Source organism: Mustelus asterias, chromosome 8 (genome assembly GCF_964213995.1).
Source record: "Mustelus asterias chromosome 8, sMusAst1.hap1.1, whole genome shotgun sequence".
Classification (NCBI taxonomy): Eukaryota; Metazoa; Chordata; class Chondrichthyes; order Carcharhiniformes; family Triakidae; genus Mustelus; species Mustelus asterias.
This window is the reverse complement of record NC_135808.1, coordinates 73,336,794-73,357,046: the sequence shown is the minus strand read 5'-3', so window position 1 is coordinate 73,357,046 and position 20,253 is coordinate 73,336,794. Positions and strand designations below refer to the sequence as shown.

The 20,253-nt window shown below is 47.8% G+C and overlaps 1 protein-coding gene across 5 annotated transcripts in view; it reads right to left on the bottom strand.

Moving 5' to 3' along the window:
- Nucleotides 1-20,253, bottom strand: part of nr5a2 (nuclear receptor subfamily 5, group A, member 2) — a 312,907-nt gene that overhangs the window by 62,163 nt on the left and 230,491 nt on the right. For all 5 annotated transcript variants that reach the window (XM_078218179.1, XM_078218182.1, XM_078218180.1 and 2 more), the window contains one exon: nucleotides 17,660-17,779. In XM_078218179.1, the coding sequence (XP_078074305.1) occupies nucleotides 17,660-17,779 (120 nt within the window). The remainder of the gene's footprint in view (nucleotides 1-17,659; nucleotides 17,780-20,253) is intronic.

The window sequence follows — 20,253 nt, the reverse complement described above, 5'->3', positions numbered from 1 at the left end:
TGACAATTCATTACCATAATTGACTGCAGTATGTTCAGTGGTGAATGGAACATTGCTGCCTCTTAAGCAAGCGAGCCAGTCCCTGGAGCAGGATTTGCAATTAAAAACAAGGCAGACTGGAATTTTTTATTGGGTAAATATGATGAGTAGAACCTTTAGTTTTAACTGCAAGCCTGGAGGATTTTAGATGCTGGCCACCTCTTTCCCTTACAATGGATCAGTATAAATAATGATGTCAGTAAAACTAGCACCCAAAGGCGTCAATCAAACTACACCAATTTAATTGTGTCGACGAGTATGTTAATGATGCTACCTACATGTTTCAGGACAGAGTGGGCTTAGTGCTTGACTCAGTGGATCTCCTGTGGTATTGCTCATTCTTTACCCTGGATTGTACCTATTTGCAATGTGGGTATATCAAGTGAAGACCAATGTTCAATCTGGCAGAGGGAAAACTCGTTTGCCAATAGCAATGCTCTCTCAGGTGAGACACGGTGGCACAGTGGTTAGCACTGCTGCCTCACAGCGCCAGGGACCCAGGTTCGATTCCTGGCTTGGGTCACTATCTGTGTGGAGTCTGTACGTTCTTCCATTGTCTGCGTGGGTTTCCTCCGGGTGCTCCGGTTTCCTCCCGCAGTCCGAAAGACGTACTGGCCATGCTAAATTCTCCCTCCGTGTACCCCAACAGGTGCTGGAGTGTGGTGACTAGAGGATTTTCACAGTAACTTCATTGCAGTGTTAATGTAACCTTACTTGTGACACCAATAAATAAAAATAAAACTTTAAAGTGATTGACAAAGGGGCCACGACCTCTGGTTCTTGTACTTGATTGGTTTAAGAGACTCAATACACACTACATCAAGACTTTTTATAATACTGTTTGATTCAATATGTATATCTCTAACTGATGGTTAGACCAGGAAAGTTGCTGAACTTCCATGGAGTGATTGAGGCGAATAACACAGATATATTTCAGGGGAAGCTGGATTAGTAAATGAGGAAGAAAGGGACAGAACGTTAAGATGATAAGGACAGATGAAGTAAACTGGGATGACACGTGTGGAGAATAATCTCAAACAAGGGCACAGTTCTAAATAAGGCATCTCCGATTTAAAACAGAGATGAGGAAAGATTTCTTCTCTTAGAGGGTTATTAGTGTTTGGAATTCTCTCCATACAGCAGTGGAGGCCTTCTTATTGAATACATTCAAAGATGAGTTGCCAGTTTTTTGATTGGCAAGGGAGTCAAGGGTTATGGGGGAGACAGGAAAGTGGAGTTGAGACCACAATCAGAATAGCCATGGTCTTACTGAGAGGTGGACAAAGCTCGAGAGGCTGAATGGTCTATTCCTGCTCCTATTTTTTATGTTCTTATGAACACTTGCATAGATCTCTTTAGTTAAATCATAGAATTCTACAATGCAGAAGGAGGCCATTTGGCCCATTGAGTCTGCACCAACCACAATCCCACCCAGGCTCTATCCCCATGCATTTACCCTAGCTAGTCCCCCTGACACTAAGGGGCAATTTAACATGGCCAACTCACCTAAGCACACATCTTTGGGCTGTGGGAGGAAACCGGAACACACGGAGGAAATCCCCGCAGACACGGGGAGAACGTGCAGACTCCACACAGACAGTGACCCGAGGCTGGAATTGAACCCAGGACCCTGACGCTGTGAGGCAGCAGTGCTAACCACTGTGCCACCGTGATGACCAGCTTCATTCTGTGAATGTGCTGTAAAAAACATGCCCCTGTTCATTTCCTTGCTGAGCAAAGGATAGAAGGGCCAAATGATTGAATGGAATAAGTATTTGAGACCAAACAAGACATTGATGTACTCCGTCAAAGGAAGTATATTGATGTCTGAAAATTCATACAGTGAATATTTCCACTTTCAGCAACAATGCCAGTGGTTAAGAAGCAGATATTTTTCTGTGGTGGTGTGGTAGTGAGGGACAAGCAGTTTCTTGGAACTGAATCCACACATGCTCCAGTTAAGCAGCAGGGTGGACAATGGCTCTGACCTGGGCCCCAGAGTGCCTGTCTATACTTGTGGCAGCTTCTGCATGGCTTTGTGAAATCTAAAGAAGAGTAGAGAATAAAATCACTCAAAGGTGGGATGAGTAGAGGGGTGGGGGGTAGGGAATGGGGTGGGGGGTTAGTGAGTGGCGGCGGGGGGGTAGTGAGTGAGGTGTGGGGGGGTAGTGAGTGGGGTGAGGGTAGTGAGTGGGGAGGGAGGTAGTGAGTGGGGTGGGGGGTAGTGATTGGGGTGGGGGTAGTGAGTGGGGAGGGGGGTAGTGAGTGGGGTGGGGGGTAGTGAGTGGAGTGGGGGTAGTGAGTGGGGGTGGAGGGTAGTGAGTGGGGTGGGGGGTGAGTAGGGCGGGGGGTAGTGAGTGGGGTGGGGGATTAGTGAGTGGGGTGGTGGGTAGTGAGGGGAGTGGGGGGGTTAGTGAGTGGGATGGTGGGTTAGTGAATGGGGTGGGGAGGGTAATGAGAGGGGTGGGGGTAGTGAGTGGGGTGGGGGGTAGTTAGTGGGGTGGGGGGTAGTGTGCGGGGTGGAGGGTAGTGAGTGGAGTGGGGGGTTAGTGTGTGGGGTGGTGGGTAGTGAGTGGAGTGGGGGGTTAGTGAGTGGGGTGGGGGGTAGTTAGTGGCGTGGGGGGTTAGTGAATGGGGTGGGGGGGGTAGTGAGTGGGTTGGGGTTAGTGAGTGTGGTGGGGGTAGTGAGTGGGGTGGGGGTAGTGAGTGGGATGGGGTGATGGTGAGTGGGTTGGGATATTGTGGGTGGGGTGGGGGATAGTGAGTGGGGTGGGGGGTTAGTGAGTGGGGTGGGGGGTTAGTGAGTGGGGTGGGGGTTGGTGGATGGGATGGGGGTTGGTGGGTGGGGTGGGGTTCGTGATTGGGGTGGGGGGGAGTGAGTGGGGTGGGGTTAGTGAGTGGGGCGAGGGTAGTGAGTGGGGTGGGGGGTTAGTGATTGGGGTGGGGGGTAGTGAGTGTGTTGGGAGATATTGTGTGGGGTGAGGGGTAGTATGTGGGGTGGGGGATTGTGAGTGGGGTGGGGGTAGTAAGTGGGTTGTGGGGTAGTGAGTGGGGTCTGGGTAGTGAGTGGAATGGGGGATAGTGAGTGGCGTGGGGCATAGTGAGTAGGGTGGGGGGTAGTAAGTGGGGTGGGGGGTAGTGAGTGGGGTGGGGGGTAGTGAGTGGGGTGAGGGGTAGTGTGTGGGGTGGGGGATCGTGAGTGTGGTGGGGGCTAGAGTGGGGTGGGGGGTAGTGAGTGGGGGTGGGAGGTAGTGAGTGGGGTAGGGGTAGTGATTGGGGTGGAGGGTAGTGAGTGGGGTGGGCGGGTAGTGAGTGGGGTGGGGGGTAGTGAGTGGGGTGGGGGTAGTGAGTGGGGTGGGGAGGAGTGAGTGGGATGTGGTGATAGTGAGTGGGTTGGGGAATAGTGAGTGGGGTGGGGTGTTAGTGAGTGGGGTGTGGGTTGGTGGATGGGGTGGAGGCTGGTGGGTGGGGTGGTGTTTGTGAGTGGGGTGGGGGGTTAGTGAGTGGGGTGGGGGTTAGTGAGTGGGGTGGGGGGTAGTGAGTGGGGTGGGGGGTTAGTGAGTGGGGTGGGGGGTAGTGAGTGGGGTGGGGGGGGGTTAGTGAGTGGGGTGGGGGGTAGTGAGTGGGGTGGGGGGGGTTAGTGAGTGGGGTGGGGGGGTAGTGAGTGGGGTGGGGGTTGGTGGATGGGGTGTAGGTTGGTGGGTGGGGTGGTGTTTGTGAGTGGGGTGGGGGGTTAGTGAGTGGGGTGGGGGGTTAGTGAGTGGGGTGGCGGGTAGTGAGTGGGGTGGGGGGGGTTAGTGAGTAGGGTGGGGGGTAGTGAGTGGGGTGGGGGGTATTGTGCGCGATGGAGGGTAGTGAGTGGAGTTGGGGGGTTAGTGAGTGGGGTGGGGGGTTAGTGAGTGGGGTGGGGGGTAGTGAGTGGGGTGGGTGGTAGTGAGTGGGGTGGGGGGTAGTGAGTGGGGTGGGGGGTAGTGGGTGGGGTGGGGGATATTGTGTGGGGTGGGGGGGTAGTGAGTGGAGTGGGGGATTGTGAGTGGCGTGGGGCATAGTGCGTGGGGTGAGGGGTAGTGTGTGGGGTGAGGGTTTAGTGAGTGGGGTGGGGGATAGTGAGTGAGGTGGGGGTTAGTGAGTGGGGTGAGGGGTAGTGAGTGGGGTGGGGGATACTGAGTGGGGTGGGGGTTAGTGAGTGGGGTGAGGGGTAGTGAGTGGGGTGGGGGATAGTGAGTGGGGTGGGGGATACTGAGTGGGGTGGGGGTTAGTGAGTGGGGTGAGGGGTAGTGAGTGGGGTGGGGGATAGTGAGTGGGGTGGGGGATACTGAGTGGGGTGGGGGATAGTGAGTGGGGTGGGGGATACTGAGTGGGGTGGGGGTTAGTGAGTGGGGTGAGGGGTAGTGAGTGGGGTGGGGGATAGTGAGTGGGGTGGGGGATACTGAGTGGGGTGGGGGTTAGTAAGTAGGGTGAGGGGTAGTGAGTGGGGTGGGGGATAGTGAGTGGGGTGGGGGATACTGAGTGGGGTGGGGGTTAGTGAGTGGGGTGAGGGGTAGTGAGTGGGGTGGGGGATAGTGAGTGGGGTGGGGGATACTGAGTGGGGTGGGGGTTAGTGAGTGGGGTGAGGGGTAGTGAGTGGGGTGGGGGATAGTGAGTGGGGTGGGGGATACTGAGTGGGGTGAGGGGTTAGTGAGTGGGGTGGGGGATAGTGAGTGAGGTGGGGGTTAGTGAGTGGGGTGAGGGGTAGTGAGTGGGGTGGGGGATAGTGAGTGGGGTGGGGGATAGTGAGTGGGGTGGGGGGTTAATGAGTGGGGTGGGGGATAGTGAGTGGGGTGGGGGTTAGTGAGTGGGGTGAGGGGTAGTGAGTGGGGTGGGGGATAGTGAGTGGGGTGGGGGATACTGAGTGGGGTGAGGGGTTAGTGAGTGGGGTGGGGGATACTGAGTGGGGTGAGGGGTTAGTGAATGGGGTGAGGGGTTAGTGAGTGGGGTGAGGGGTAGTGTGTTGGGTGAGGGGTTAGTGAGTGGGGTGAGGGGTTAGTGAGTGGGGTGGGGGATAGTGAGTGGGGTGAGGGGTTAGTGAGTGGGGTGAGGGGTTAGTGAGTGGGGTGAGGGGTTAGTGAGTGGGGTGAGGGGTTAGTGAGTAGGGTGGGGGATAGTGAGTGGGGTGAGGCGTTAGTGAGTGGGGTGAGGGGTTAGTGAGTGGGGTGAGGGGTTAGGGAGTGGGGTGAGGGGTTAGTGAGTGGGGTGAGGGGTTAGGGAGTGGGGTGAGGGGTTAGTGAGTGGGGTGAGGGGTTAGTGAGTGGGGTGAGGGGTTAGTGAGTGGGGTGGGGGATAGTGAGTGGGGTGAGGGGTAGTGAGTGGGGTGGGGGTTAGTGAGTGGGGTGGGGGATACTGAGTGGGGTGAGGGGTTAGTGAGTGGGGTGGGGGATACTGAGTGGGGTGAGGGTTTCGTGAGTGGGGTAAGGGGTTAGTGAGTGGGGTGAGGGGTAGTGTGTTGGGTGAGGGGTTAGTGAGTGGGGTGAGGGGTTAGTGAGTGGGGTGGGGGATAGTGAGTGGGGTGAGGGGTTAGTGAGTGGGGTGAGGGGTTAGTGAGTGGGGTGAGGGGTTAGTGAGTGGGGTGGGGGATAGTGAGTGGGGTGAGGGGTTAGTGAGTGGGGTGAGGGGTTAGTGAGTGGGGTGAGGGGTTAGGGAGTGGGGTGAGGGGTTAGTGAGTGGGGTGGGGGATAGTGAGTGGGGTGAGGGGTTAGTGAGTGGGGTGAGGGGTTAGTGAGTGGGGTGAGGGGTTAGTGAGTGGGGTGAGGGGTTAGGGAGTGGGGTGAGGGGTTAGTGAGTGGGGTGAGGGGTTAGTGAGTGGGGTGAGGGGTTAGTGAGTGGGGTGGGGGATAGTGAGTGGGGTGAGGGGTAGTGTGTTGGGTGGACGGGTTCTGATCTCAGTCAATATGAAAAACATTAACAAGATACAACTTCTTTCATGTGTTGTTTCCACACGTTGATAGTATTGGAAGGACAACAACATTGTTTGGGCCTTTCTGCGCGTGGAGGTTCCTTCTGAATCCATGCTTTGGCCAACAAGCTTACTGACAAAACTAAATATTCATTTGTAACCCTGGAGAGAAACCCAGACCTCCAAGAATTAGCCATTAAATGTTGGGACTATTCCGGATATGTGAGACAGACAGAGTGAGGGTAACTTTGTATGATTGTGTATCGTGTTTGACTGTGAATCATTTATGCCATCATTCAAGTCAAAATGGCCCCAACTGTGTCCGCAGAGCATTGAACTATGAAAGAGCTTGATCCTGTCCTCAGCCAACACACACACACACACACACACGTATATTCTTGTAGCAGCAGGGACTTTGGCTGGCCTCCTCCCTGAGCTCAAAGCCGCTGAGGCTGCACTCTTACTGGGATCAACAAGATCAGCACAGACCCAGGGATCGCAGGCTTCAATTTATCAGCAATTGATCCTTGGAGCTCCAGATCTTCCCAACAACAGATGGGCCCAACAGATCAACGGGGCTGAAATAAAAACAGAAAATGCTGGAAATACTCGACAGGTCAAGTGGCATCTGTGGAGAGAGAGAGAAACAGTGTTAATGTTTCGCCAGAGCTGAGTTCTTTCTTCACCGATGTTGACTGATTTGCCGAGTATTTCCGTGCTTTTTCTATGTTCATTTCAGATGCTTTTCTTTCGATGGACCATCGAAATGCATTGTTTCACAACTTTATGGTAAACCTGGACACCTGAAATCCCAGCGCAGCAATGATTCCATTCTGCCGTTGCCCTATTCCACACTGAAGAGTGTTACAACCAGAGAGTTACTGATACCTGCAATTCTCCAGACCATCATGAACACCATTTGCTGGGCAGCATGCTTTCGTAAGCAAGCTAGGGGATTTTCACAGTAACTTCATTGCAGTGTTAATGTAAGCTTACTTGTGACACTAATAAATCAACTTAAAAGTAGTTACATTTGTGAATCTGTTTTACCACAAAACTTTGAAAGCAGGTTCGGCAAAGCCTGTGTACTTTTCTTCATTGTATTTTAAGGTTTTTTTGAAAAGTACAATGCACAAAAGTAGAAGTGCCACTACACGTCCAAACAAGATGTTACAGCAACATTAGTTTGATGTACTCGAAACAGTAGCAATAGGAGGACAATTTTATATTAACAAGCTCTTCCTAATAAACTAACTTTGTCAGGAGATGCTTGTTGAAGGCTGTCATTTTAATCGAGTCTAAAATAATAGAAGATAATGAACTGTTTGGCATCCAGCTTTTCCCCAGTGACGGTGCAACACCAGATGTTCATTAATCAAAGTATGCAAATACTAGCAAAATGCAACACTTGTACTGTGACAGACAACAAAGACTTGGACCCTTGTTGTTTCCCAGCATGAATGTAAACCCAGCATTAATGGCTGGAAGAGGGAGTTTTACTCAGGGACCATGATTGGAAGAACAGCAACTTTCTGCAAACTCAAAAGTATCCCACTGGGAGCTCACAAAATCAATCAAAACAACTTTAAAGCAACACATTGGGCAGAATTTTACCGGCACGTCTGCCCGAGGGTCGTACAATCCAGCCCAAGGCCAACAGAGAATGCCGTTTCTGAGCCTTGCCCGCCCCCGGAAAATTCCAGCCATAATCTGCATGTTTCTTGTACAGGAGCAGCACAACTCAAATGATCAAAGAATCCTAAAGGGGATGTTGAGGTGAGTTTATATTTGGGGACTCTTGATATTCAGTGTCCCTGTGTCTGCACGGATTTCCTTCGGGTGTTCTGGTTTCCTCCCACAGTCGGAAAGATGTGCTGGTTAGGTGCATTGGCCATGCTAAATTCTCCCTCAGTGTACCCGAACAGGCGCCGGAGTGTGGCGACTAGGGGATTTTCACAGTAACTCTATTGCAGTGTTAATGTAAGCCTACTTGTGACACTTGTAAACTTTAAAAACTTACAGTTCAGAGTGAATCTGACTTCCCATTGCATTAAAATCCTCAGAATTCAAAAGCATCCGATGAGAAAAAGATGATCTGGCTATTTGATCCAAATATTGTGTTTTGAAGAGTAATAGCTTAAAGTGATGTAATTTGTAAGTCGCACTTTGCTACACCAAGTTCTGTGAAATGCCTGGCGGCCATCAGACTTTTGAATGGACCTACCTTACATTAAGCTGATCTTTCTCTACACCCTAGCTATGACTGTAGCACTACATTCTGCACCCTCTCCTTTCCTTCTCCCCCATGTACTCTATGAACAGTATGCTTTGTCTGTATAGCGCAGGAAACAATACTTTTCACTGTATCTCAATACCTGTGACAATAATAAATCAAATCAAAATATCTGGGGTTTATGCCATCATTCAAAGTCAAAATGGCCCCAACCGCATCCGCAGAGCATTGAACTATGAAAGAGCTTGATCCTGTCCTCAGACAACACACATGCAGATTTACATGGGGCGCATGTTACCATCCTGGAAATGATGTGTAAAGATTGGCAGGTATTTCCTTTTGTTCAAGGAGAGATTTCTCTGTTTGTGCTCAGCGAGGTGATGTTTGCTGTTTTATATGAATGCAGCAACCAGTTAGCACTAACTGCACTATTTGTTGACTGGCTCCTTCAGCAAGTGGGGGCATTATTGTGAGTAACTAGCACCTGTTAAACTTAGCTTTCACCTCTTAAAGAAGAGGTACATTTTGGTTTGTGGCAGTACTGGGAGACTTTTTGTGAGCTGAACCTGTGGACATTGATTAATGGCACAACATGGGAGAATGTGGGCTCTGAGGTTTTCACATGTTGTATTGGAGGCTCTGATAGTAGAGGTGCAAAGTATTCACAGAGGGCCTGAAGGCACTCCAGACACACAGGCCAGAATTTTCCAGCCCCTCCGCTGGCAGGATCTTCCAGTCCCATTGATGTCAGCTTGCCACATCAGCCATGGGAGAGTCCGCCGGAAGGGTCTGCGGAATTACGGCCACAGTCAAAAAGTAGTTGGAGTAGACAGCCCTGACAGTCAGTGGGATAGGAGTCAAGCCCCAAGGAGCTGGATGCAGTGCTGCAAGAAGCTCAACGACCTCACACATGTGGTCAGGGTAAGAGAATGCATCTTCAAAGTTCAAATCCCACCAACTGCACCACTCGCCTCACACTCTGCTCAGCGAAACATACTCACAATCACACACCTCCCAACAAACTTCAATAAGTCACAACTCATTAAAACTCACATTTATTGTTTCAGCTCACCCTCACTCACTGAGCAAGCCTCACATGCACATCTCACAGCTTTCACACATTACCAGTTATTCAATCATGACAGCCACATCACCCAAACACATTGCATCACGCTCACTTTAATACTTCTCTCACTCTTGCAGGGCAAGGTAGCATACAACCAGAGGCAGCAGGAGATGACTGAATGGGGACAGACACACCTTCACCTCCTAACCCCCTTGGCGGAGATACTGCTGCTCATTTTTAACACACCCATTGCTGAGGTCATGCTCAATGGTGGGGCTGAAACTACTGACCCTGGTTCGATTCCCGGCTTGGGTCACTGTCTGTATGGAGTTTGCACATTCTCCCCGTGTCTGTGTGGGTTTCCTCCAGGTACTCCGGTTTCCTCCCACAGTCCAAAGATGTGCGGGTTAGGTTGGTTGGCCATGCTAAATTAACCCTAGTGTCAGGGGGATTAGCAGGGTAAAAATGATGGGTTATGGGACTGGGGCCTGGGTGGGATTGTGGTCGGTGCGGAATTGATGGGCTGAATGGCCTCCTTCTGCACTGTAGGGATTCTATGAAGATGACAACATGCTTGTACCTAATTTTCCTTCTCATGTCTCACTCCCACCTCATCCCACACTTTCTTTTGATTTACAAGCTGCAGATGGTGGGAGCTTGTACCTCCTACTTGCACCCTGACCTTAACCTCATGCCTTTCTCCTTTTGAGCAAGCAAGAACAGTAACCTTGCCAGGTGCTGGAGGAAAACCAAGCTGTCAGTGCTGTTGAAGGTGCAGCAATGTCACTCGATTTCACACGTGCAGTTACTGGCTCAGATATCGACACTGCGCATCACATGAAGGATGGCAGAAAGGTGGTATCTGCACGTGATGAGACATCAGGCACGAGTGGCTGCGAGTGTGGGGTGAGGGGGGGGGGGAATGGTAACAAGGTGCCAGCTGACCGGAGAGTGAGGTTATGCATGAGTTCTGCAGCAGAGGACTCAGGTGAACACTTTGATGTGACAGGTTACAGAAGAAGTCTGATGGCTATGCACAGCAAGAAAGGTTGCTGCATTGGAAGAAAGCAAATTACTGCGGATGCTGGATGCAGCTTTGACAATGGATCATCTGGACTCGAAACATCAGCTCTTTTCTCTCCTTACGGATGATGCCAGACCTGCTGAGATTTTCCAGCATTTTCTCTTTTGGTTGCTGCCAGAAAGCTGGGATCAATGTTGAGTCGTATGGGAGAATCCAACACCAACTTGGTACTGAGATTTGGCCAGAGCTTGGCTCCTGGCCTTTTAAGAATGGAGTAGGTTGCCAACTCCATGAGGGCACTTGTGAATCTCACTGTGGTGCAGCTTCTGATGGCCAATGTTGAAGCTTCCATTGCAGTACAAGTTGAAGCCCCCCAACTTCTGCAGTGACAGAAGTCACACAAGCTCAGCTTGCTGCTGCGCAAGCTCAGGCTGCGGCCGTGGTGGCTATGAATTACAGTACAGAATGGCTCGCAGGCTGTCAAAGCAACCAAGCAATCTATCCTGCAACATCTTCCAGGGATTGCTGAGGCACTGCACCGTGGGAGAATGATGGTGGCTCCATGAAACACGGGCCTTCTGCCCTCTCTCAGGAAGACACGATCCATCCTCTCACCTCTGCCACTCCACCATGCTTTGGCCAGCTACCCAGCTGGGACTGCTGCCATCGGTGCAGTGCAAAGCTGGGCCTTCTATGACCCGGAGCTGCTCCAGGTATTCCTCCAGGACCATCTGCAGTCTCCTCCACTGAAAGTCAGCAGCCGTCCACCAGCCCTGCTGCAGCCACTGGGGCAGCACGGTACAGGAGCACTAGGATAGGCAAGATACACCAAAGACAAACTTTAACAGAACACAGCAGGGTGATTAGTTGACTGTAATGAAAAATGGCACACTCTCAATTATACGTTTGATTTGAAATGTTTATTGAGTGGTGGCTTTTATTTTTGCATTGTGGCTGTAAATTCAGCCAAATGCCTGTTTCCCGTCACCAAACACTGTTTATTATGCAGCGTGCCTGCGGCTTACAGCTAGACAGCCTACACCCCAGGACCTACAACACCGGTATGGGTGGAGCAGTCGTATTAAAAGCCTGTGCTGACCGCTTCTCATTGGGCGAGTCTCAGCTCGCTCCATAAGGAGGCTCGTACTCCAGGAAGCCCACGGGGAGATCCCCCGTGACCTTCTTGGCTGTCATAACAGTGGTCAAGTGGATGCCTCCCACCTCTGGTTCTTCTTTCTCCACCTCCTCTTGCTCCTGCTCCTTGTCATGTAGTTGGTGACAAACGCACCAGTGGTGAGGTTGTACAACACGGTCTGCAAGTTCCGTAGGGCTCCTCCTGAATGGTCCGGACAATGGAAGGGTTGTTTCAGCATGCCAATGATATGTTCTGTCACATAGACTTTGAGTGTATGTACACTGTAAACATGTAGGCTGCACACTGGAATCCTCAGCTATGGGGCCAGCAGATAGCCCTGGTCATTCAGTGGCCATCCACTGGTTTGTCGTGGAGGCCTAAATACAACTGGCAGAGTGGAATATCGCAGAATGAAGACATCATGGCTGCTGCCAAGATACTGGGCGTTGACCTGCATAATTCTCTGTCTTTGGTCACATGCTAAGTGGGCATTGAGGAAATGGAAACCCTCTCAGTTCTGGCATAGGTCAGAGTTTACATGTGGTGCCCGCTGTGTGTGTGTACTCAATGGCACTCTGCACCATGGGGAAGTCTGCTTTCACAGCAAAGCTGTGTGCTTGCTCTGCCTGCTTCTCTTTGCCAAAGGGTCAGTGACCTTCCTCATCAAAATGTACAGCAACAGCCAGAAGAAATCAATCAGCAACTAATCTCTAAATAGGTGCACTGGTGGGGGCTCTCTCCTGCTGCTGAACATCAGGTTAAAAACTAAGTGGACCAAATTCTCTGGCCTCCCCTCAGTGTTTTTCTCGGCAGCAGGAGGCAGGGTGCCGTTCTCTGGTGACGGGATCCCCTGGTCCTGCCGCTGTCAATGGGGATTCCTATTGAAGCCATCCCACACTGCCGAGAAACACACAGCAGGGGGTGCGCCATCAGTGGGACCACAGAATCCCTCCAATGTGAACAAGCAGAGAATTCCGGCCAGCATTAGTCAGAGCGGTGAGCTCCAAAATAGGAGCACTAGCATTGCGTACTGATTAACATTATTTTGGACCGACTCGGCATTCTCCCAATGCCCACTCACTGTGCCCATGCTAATGCCCTCACCAGTATTTCATCTGGTGCAATTTTGAGCGCAGTTTGCATTTGGAGCACCAACTGCGCAGAAATTAGAAGCTCATGACCCAAATACTCAAATCAAATGCAAATGATTCAAACTCAACTCAACTCTAAATGGATCAAAATAAAGAGTTCTGAAATGAAACACTGTTCTCAAAGTGTTGCGAAATGTTATAGAGCAATGAAGACAATCACTTAAGTTACGGTGCTTACTAAGCACAATCCACTGCCGCAGTGACCCTCTGGTACTTCAGCAGCCCTTCTTTGTATACAAGCATAATTAAACAACTCTAAATACTCATTTGGCTAGTGGGTAATCACAGCCAAACCAAACTCTATCTTCACTCAACATCTTACACAATGTCCCATTCTTAATCTCCCTCTTTCACAGATACACACACAAAGCTTTGCAAAGGGCCACTGGATAGAATTCAGGATTGGCACTGGTTGTCTGCTTTTAGCCATTCTTTCACAGAATCTTTTTTTTGTTTATATCCAATTCAATCCAATCAAAGTCCAATTCAAAGTTTCAGCAAGTGAGATATTCCAGATCCAAGCTGATAAGACAGGATCCCACTTCCTGTCTTGGGCTTGATCTACATGATCCAAGCTGATTGGAGCAGGCATTGCACATTCTCCTCTTAGCCAAAAGGCCTAGATGTCGCTTTAAAAAGTTGCTTCAAATGAAGCCTCAGTGTAACTTCATGACTTCAACCAAGTGCAGGATGCCAAAACTACACTTGATCTTAGCCAAAAGACCAAGATTGGTCAAACCAATCTTGCCTCCCCGCACCATGGTGAGCTGCCTATTTGAACCATTGAAACCCATGCGATGCTCGCAAATCCGCAGTACAGTTAGGAAGGAAGTGTCACGATTTTGACCCAGTGGTGTTGAATTTTCAAGTCAGGATGGTGTGTGATTCAGAGGAATGTTAACTTTTTTAAGAGAAAACGTCTTGGTGAATGGAGTTTCCTAATTTATTGATATAGAAAACAATCGGAGATTAGCATGTAAAGAGGAAGCATGTACACTCTGCTAGGGGAAGAAAACCCCTTAAGATACATTTTAATTACAAGTTAACCTTAAAGCTGTCCTGACTTTTATTTATTATAATTATTAAAAAATCCATAGTAACTTAATCTAGCAGGTTTATGCTGTTGTTCTGCGACACATTATATTAAAACTTCAAAGCTTTGAAAATCCTCTCAGCTTCTCCGAAGAAGCATCAAAGCATTAGGCCTTAATTATAAATAACCTGCTGTTAGGATACCAATCAAACCACAAACAATAGTCTGCATGCAGATAATGCGATAAGACAAAAAATTATTATTCCTTTTATTTAGCCTTTGGCTGCTTTTCTTTTGTCACACACGATATATCAAACCTATCGTGTTATGTACAGACTAGATAACAAACACAAGCCTGCAGAAAAATTAGCACCAGTGAGGCAGAGAACTTCTCCGAGAACTATTGATTAAGTAACAAAGGAACATGCCAGTCATGGTCAGTAATTTAAGCTGCCGCGTCCTTTAATTACTTTAAAGAGTAGTGTGCAAGTCACACTCTGATAGTTGGTGTTTTATGCTCTGCAGACACAGGGGAGTGACTTGTAGGTTTCTGTTCAAAATAACTGCTGCAGGATTGGGGACTGATTATAAAGAAGTCTGACTTGAAGGCAGTACGGTTTTGAGCACGCAAGGCAAAGCTATAGAATGGTAGTTGTGAGTATTTTTTGTGTTCACACTGGATGAGCTGTCACTTTCGATCCCTCAATGGTATGACTTATGTACTCATACAATAGAACTCTACTCCATGTCCCCAGCTCTGTGACCAGCCAGACCCCAGGGTTGAAACACCAAAGTACACGTCGGTAAACAAACAGGAGCGATCATACCAGGAAGATAAACTTAGAAAAGATTTGGAAATTCCATTTTGTAACGGTTAAACATTTACAGCTCATAGCCACAGAAAGAATTAAGAGCACTGTATCTGTTAAAGGGACTGGTTCTACTTACCTTAACGTTAATTGGTCAGGAAAAGGTTATAAAGACTGGATAATTGTGTGCTAGATAAGCATGTAATTTCTTAAGTGTATGCAATTTTCCATTGTTGTTTGAAGGAAGGGATGGTTATTGTAGCACAGCAGCTTGACAGTTGTTACAAGGATTGTTTCAGATGCTCACCATGGGCTGCTCTCTACTCTGGTCCCTTGGCAAACAGCAGTTCATCCAAAACTTTGCTACCCATAGTCTATCCTGCACCAACTCCCACTTACCTATCACTCCTCTCCTTGCTGAATGACATCGTCTCCTGGTTCTTCAACACCTCAAACTGAAAATTCTCACCCCCATATCTTTAAATTCTTTCATGGCCTCTTCCCTCTTTGCTCTGTATCCTCCAATGGCACAACAACCACCTCTGAACTCCCCATTCCTCTGCTTCAGGCCCCTTGTTTGTTCCCCCAGCCCTCTGCCTCTCATTAGGTGGTTGCACCTTCAGCAGTTTAGGTGTCTGGCTCTGAAAGGCCTGCTCCAAGTCCCTCCTTCAAACCCAGTACTTTGACCAAGCTTTTCGCCACCATTGCTGACATCTCCTTCCTCAGGACAGGATGCATTTGTTTTTGAATTATGCCTCTGTGAGGCATCTTAGGTCATTTATCTGCATTGACGGTGCTCTATAAATCTGAGCTATGTTGATGAAATGTTACAGAGAGTGCATTTTGCATGTAGCTAATTTAAAATGACAGGATGGCTGAAGCACCCCGGGTTTGTGATTACCTCTCTACAGTTGTTCATTTATCTCCATCACACTGTTGGGCTCCATAACTTTGCAAGATAATTTCTACTGCTTTTACTGTCAGCAGAAAAGCGGGACAGAGAAAAAAAAAAGCGATGATGAACAATAAGTACTATTAATGTAAATGAAAGAAGGGCACATCAATTGCTGGAGAATTTTAGAGGCAATTCAGTCAAGGTTTACTAGACTATTATTAGGAATGGGCGAGTTGTCTTATGAGGAAAAGTTGGTGAGGTGAGGTTTGTATCACTAAAGTTTAGAAGAGTAAGAGGCGACTTGATCAAAGCCTTTAAGATCACTAGGGGTATTGAAAGGGTGGATGTGGAGAGGGTGTTTCCTCTTGTGGGAGAATCTAGAACTAGGGATCACTGTTTAAAATTAAGGGGTCACTCATTTAAGACAAGGATGAAGAGACAATTTTTCTCTCAGAGGGTTGCGAGTCTTTGGAATTCTCTTCCTCAAATAGCAGTGGAAGCAGAGTCTTTGAATATTTTTAAGGAAGAGTTAGATTCTTGATTAGCAAGGGGCTGAAAGGTTATCAGGGGTAGGCAGGAATGTGGAGTTGAAGTCAAAATCATATCAACCATAATATTATCGAATGGCAGAGCAGGCCCGAGGAGCCGAGTGCCTACCCCTGCTCCTAATTTATTTGTATGATTGTGTGACAGATTCATTGGAATGGGCAGCACGGTGGCACAGTGGTTAACACTGCTGTCTCACAGCGCCAGGGGCCTGGGTTCAGTTCCGGCCTTGGGTGGAGTTTGCACATTCGCCAAGTGTCGGCGTGGGTTTCCTCTGGGTGCTCCAGTTTCCTCCCACACTCCAAACATATACGGGTTAGGTGGATTGGCCATGCTAAATTGACCCTTAGTGCCGGGGGATTAGCAGGGTAAATATGTGGGTTACAGGAATAGGGCCTGGGTGGGATTGTGGTCAGTGGAGGCTCGATGGGCCGAAGGGCCTCCTTTTGCACTGTAGGGATTCCATGATTCTATGAATTTGAAGGGCCATTAAAGTTTCAGGTATGAACTTCCTTAAAAACCCAGCAGTTAGTCAGATGTTTCTGACTGCAGCGTTTAAGAGTAATATCACACAATTTCATTGTTATTTCAAGCTCCAATTTGCTACTTTATTTTTCAAACAACACTAAGAGTAATATCACAAACAACGTTTAAGAGTAATATCACACACACCCGTTAGTGTTGTTTGAAAAATAAAGTAGCAAATTGGAGCTTGAAATAACAATGAAATTCTTTAGAAGAAATCTCAGGGTTAGATTCTGAAACACTATGGCAAAAACCACAGTTCAAAACTATGGCTCCACATCATCACCTTTAGAAAGTCGATTCATTCAGATGGAAAACCAAATTAATTAATAGGATAAAGTTGCTCGTTTCAATTCAGCAAGGTTGACGTTGCTTTATTACTGGTTCCCAGAAGTATAAGAAAAAAACGGGATTTCTCAGTAATTGAAAGCAATCCATGATTCCTGTTTTTCCTTCAATTTTCTGAATGTGGGCATTACTGGCGAGACCAGCATTTATTGCCCATCCCTAATTGCCCTGAGATGGCAACATCTGATCATTGTTAACCACGTTCATTCATAAATGCTGGTGGAGTACAGATGTTAGTCTGTGGCACTGACACAACTGAAGCAGAAGTGTACCTTTCTCCTCCTGTGAGGTGTCATTGGTAGGGTAATCATTGGGAGCAAAAACAAAATGGGGCAGCCACAATGGGCCAAACGGCACTGTAATCATTCTGTAATTCGATGATAATCCAACTTTCTGAAACAATGGTGGCAGTTTGAGGCAATTGAGTAGCTTGCTAGGTCACTTGAGAGGGCAGTTAAGAATCAGCCTCATTGCTGTAGGACTGCAGTCACAGATAGGCCAGACTGGGTAAGGATAACAGGTTTGCTTCCCTAAAGGACAATGATGAACCAGTTAGGTTTTTGTGACAATCTCACAGCCTCCTGGCCATTTTTCCGTTAAACTCTTCATATTCTCTAACTGAGATTATTAGACCAGCCTCTGGATTACTGATCTGCTAACTAACCACTACCATTCCAAATGATTATAGCAATCGACAACAAACTATGATTGCATGATGATGAATATAGCTATGCTGGGAGGTATTGATTTTAGTTTTCCTGCCACAGAGCCTAAAGCAAACAGTGAGCATGTTTGGGAGAGAACAAGATTCAATCTTGTATTCTCATTGACGTCTAAGTCAAATATGATGAAAAGGTCAGAGAAAGGTAACTTGCTCCCAAGACATTTTTTTTTGGAGTCAAGCAAGCCTCTTCTGTACTCACCTGTTGCCCGGTAACAAGGAGGATTGCACCCTCTTTCCAATGCGCCACTTGCCTATAAATGTGATCCAAGATTAAAAGCTCACTCCAGCAGTTCTGAAGAAGTTTCATTTGGTCATCAACCTGCCGAACACAAAAATAAACTGGGTCAACTTAACAAATTGACAAAGAGGTGTAGCAAACAGCAGCACCTCTCCAGCTCCATTTCAGTAATGCAGCCCAGACACGTACAGAAACTGGAAGGAGTGCACAATTTCTCATCATTCGATTGAATTGAAAGAAAAACCCCAAATGTTCATCGAACCCTACAGTGCAGAAGGAAGCCATTTGGCCCATCGGGTCTGCACTGACTCTCTGACAGCATGGGTGGGATTTTACGGCCTTGCTTGAGCGAGACCAGAAAATCCCGCCCATGCTCAACGGACATTTCCATTGTCCGCCCCTTGCCCGCTCCGATTCCATGGTGGGCGGGGTGGTAGAATTCCAGCGAATATCTTACCCAGGCCTTCTGCCCCACCCTATCCCCGTAAGCTCCATTTACCATGGCTAATGCCCCTAACTTCCTTGGGACACTAAGGGAGAATTCAGCATGGCCAATCCACTTAACCTGCACATCTTTGGACTGTGGGAGGAAACCGGAGCACCTGGAGGACACCCAGGCAGCACAGGGAAAACGTGCAAACTCCACACAGTCACCCAGGGCTGGAATTGAACCCAGGTCTCCGGTGCTGTGAGGCAGCCGTGCTAACCACTGTGCTACTGTGCTGCCCTTGTTGGAATAGAGAAGTTTGAAAAATAATTAAATTTCTGAACAAAGCAACTTTCACCCCAAAAGAGAAATGAAAGAATCCTGCAATATCATGCCATCAATAGTATTGGGTATATTTTAATAACTGTGCAGTCTTCATCTTAAGTTTTTCAGTGGAATATTAATAACTGCAATATGTAACTTGTAATGGCTGACAGGTGATCAATAAATATTTAACTGAAATTCTCTATATATAGACACAGTGGCAGGCTTTTGGGTTGAAGCGTTATTGGGAGATTGTGTGGTTTCAGAGTTTCAGGTGCCTGTGTGTCACAATCAGTGACCATTATGAAATCATACAAATGAATGAAACATTAGTCTAAGGAAAGAGTGAATTTTTTTGCATAATAAAGTCAGCCACCAGGTAAGAGATTAGGAGCATCTGTGCAAAGGATGCATGTACGAGTGGTCACTTGTCTTTTTGCCCATTTTCCTATTCAAAATGGTGACCTACCTTCCAATGGCATAAGAGTCAATTTGCCAATGTATAGACTTGCCTGGGCAGAGGAATTAATTCTCAGAAATGAAAGGTTTGTAGCATATTATTCCTAGAGGTTAAAAATATCCATTGGAAATTTATATAGCATTGGTTTTAAAATTAAATTACGGGATGGCACTGTGGCACTGTGGTTAGCATGGCTGCCTCACAGCACCAGGACCTGGGTTCAATTCTGGCCTTGGGTGTCTGTCTGTGTGGAGTTTGCAATTTCTTCCCGTGTCTGCGTGGGTTTCCTCCTGGTGGTCCGGTTTCCTCCCACAGTCCAAAGATGTGTGGGTTAAGTGGATTGATCATGTTAAATTGCCCCTTAGTGTTCGGAGGATTAGCAGGGTATATACGTGAGGTTACGGGGATAGGGCCTGGGTGGGATTGTTGTTGGTTTGGCTCGATGGGCCAAATGGCCTTCTTCTGCACTGTAGGGATTCTAAGATCTGTAAATACTTTATTTCTTGAGATTGGACTATGGAAGACTCAAGCATCTATAATGTTTCCAATCATGAATCCACAAATTGGACTAAATAGTGAGATATCTCGAATGCTGCAGGAAAGGACTTGTAAAATTTGCTCTGTTCCTTCCTTTGAATTTATCACTTGCCAGCAACGTCACAATTTTAAAATGCCTTTTCTGATCTTCCACACAGTTGTCTGTATTTCTCTGTATTGGGGGAGGTAAAAAATAAACAAAACTAGCTCATTCACACACGTCAATTTTAACTTGAGTTATTTTCCCTCTGATTAAGCTGATTAATTCAGAGGATTAGGGAGACAATGTCGAGTTACATGACAGAAACACTCAGGCTTGAATTTTCACACAGACACAGAGGGTCTCTGGCTTATCGAAAATAGTGTGGATGGGGGTGAGGGGCCATTTCCAGGGGTTATATCAAGTGCTTAGTTGGGGGGTGTTCCGCTGGGGGGTTGGGATGGTGGGAGTTGTACCATGCAAGGCTAGATCTGGCTCTTTAAAATAGTTACTCTTAAATTAGAAGTATTTTTCTTCCTTCTAACTCTTTCAGAGTAACTTAGAGTGTAAAACTGGCAGAAACATCCAAAGTTAGCGATTTAAATCACTTTGTCGGATGGTTCCCAATGCAATGTTCAGGGGAAGTTAGCGCTTCTGGACAATTGTCAGGTAAACCCTTACGTGAGAACTTTGTTCCCCAGCACGTCTTAAGGATACGCCCCCCAAAACTGATGGCTGGGCAGCCAGGAAGTCATGGCACTTTATAATCCAGCTAAATCTGCTCTTTTTCTTAATCATGCTTGTGTTAATCTTACTTCTTATTATTA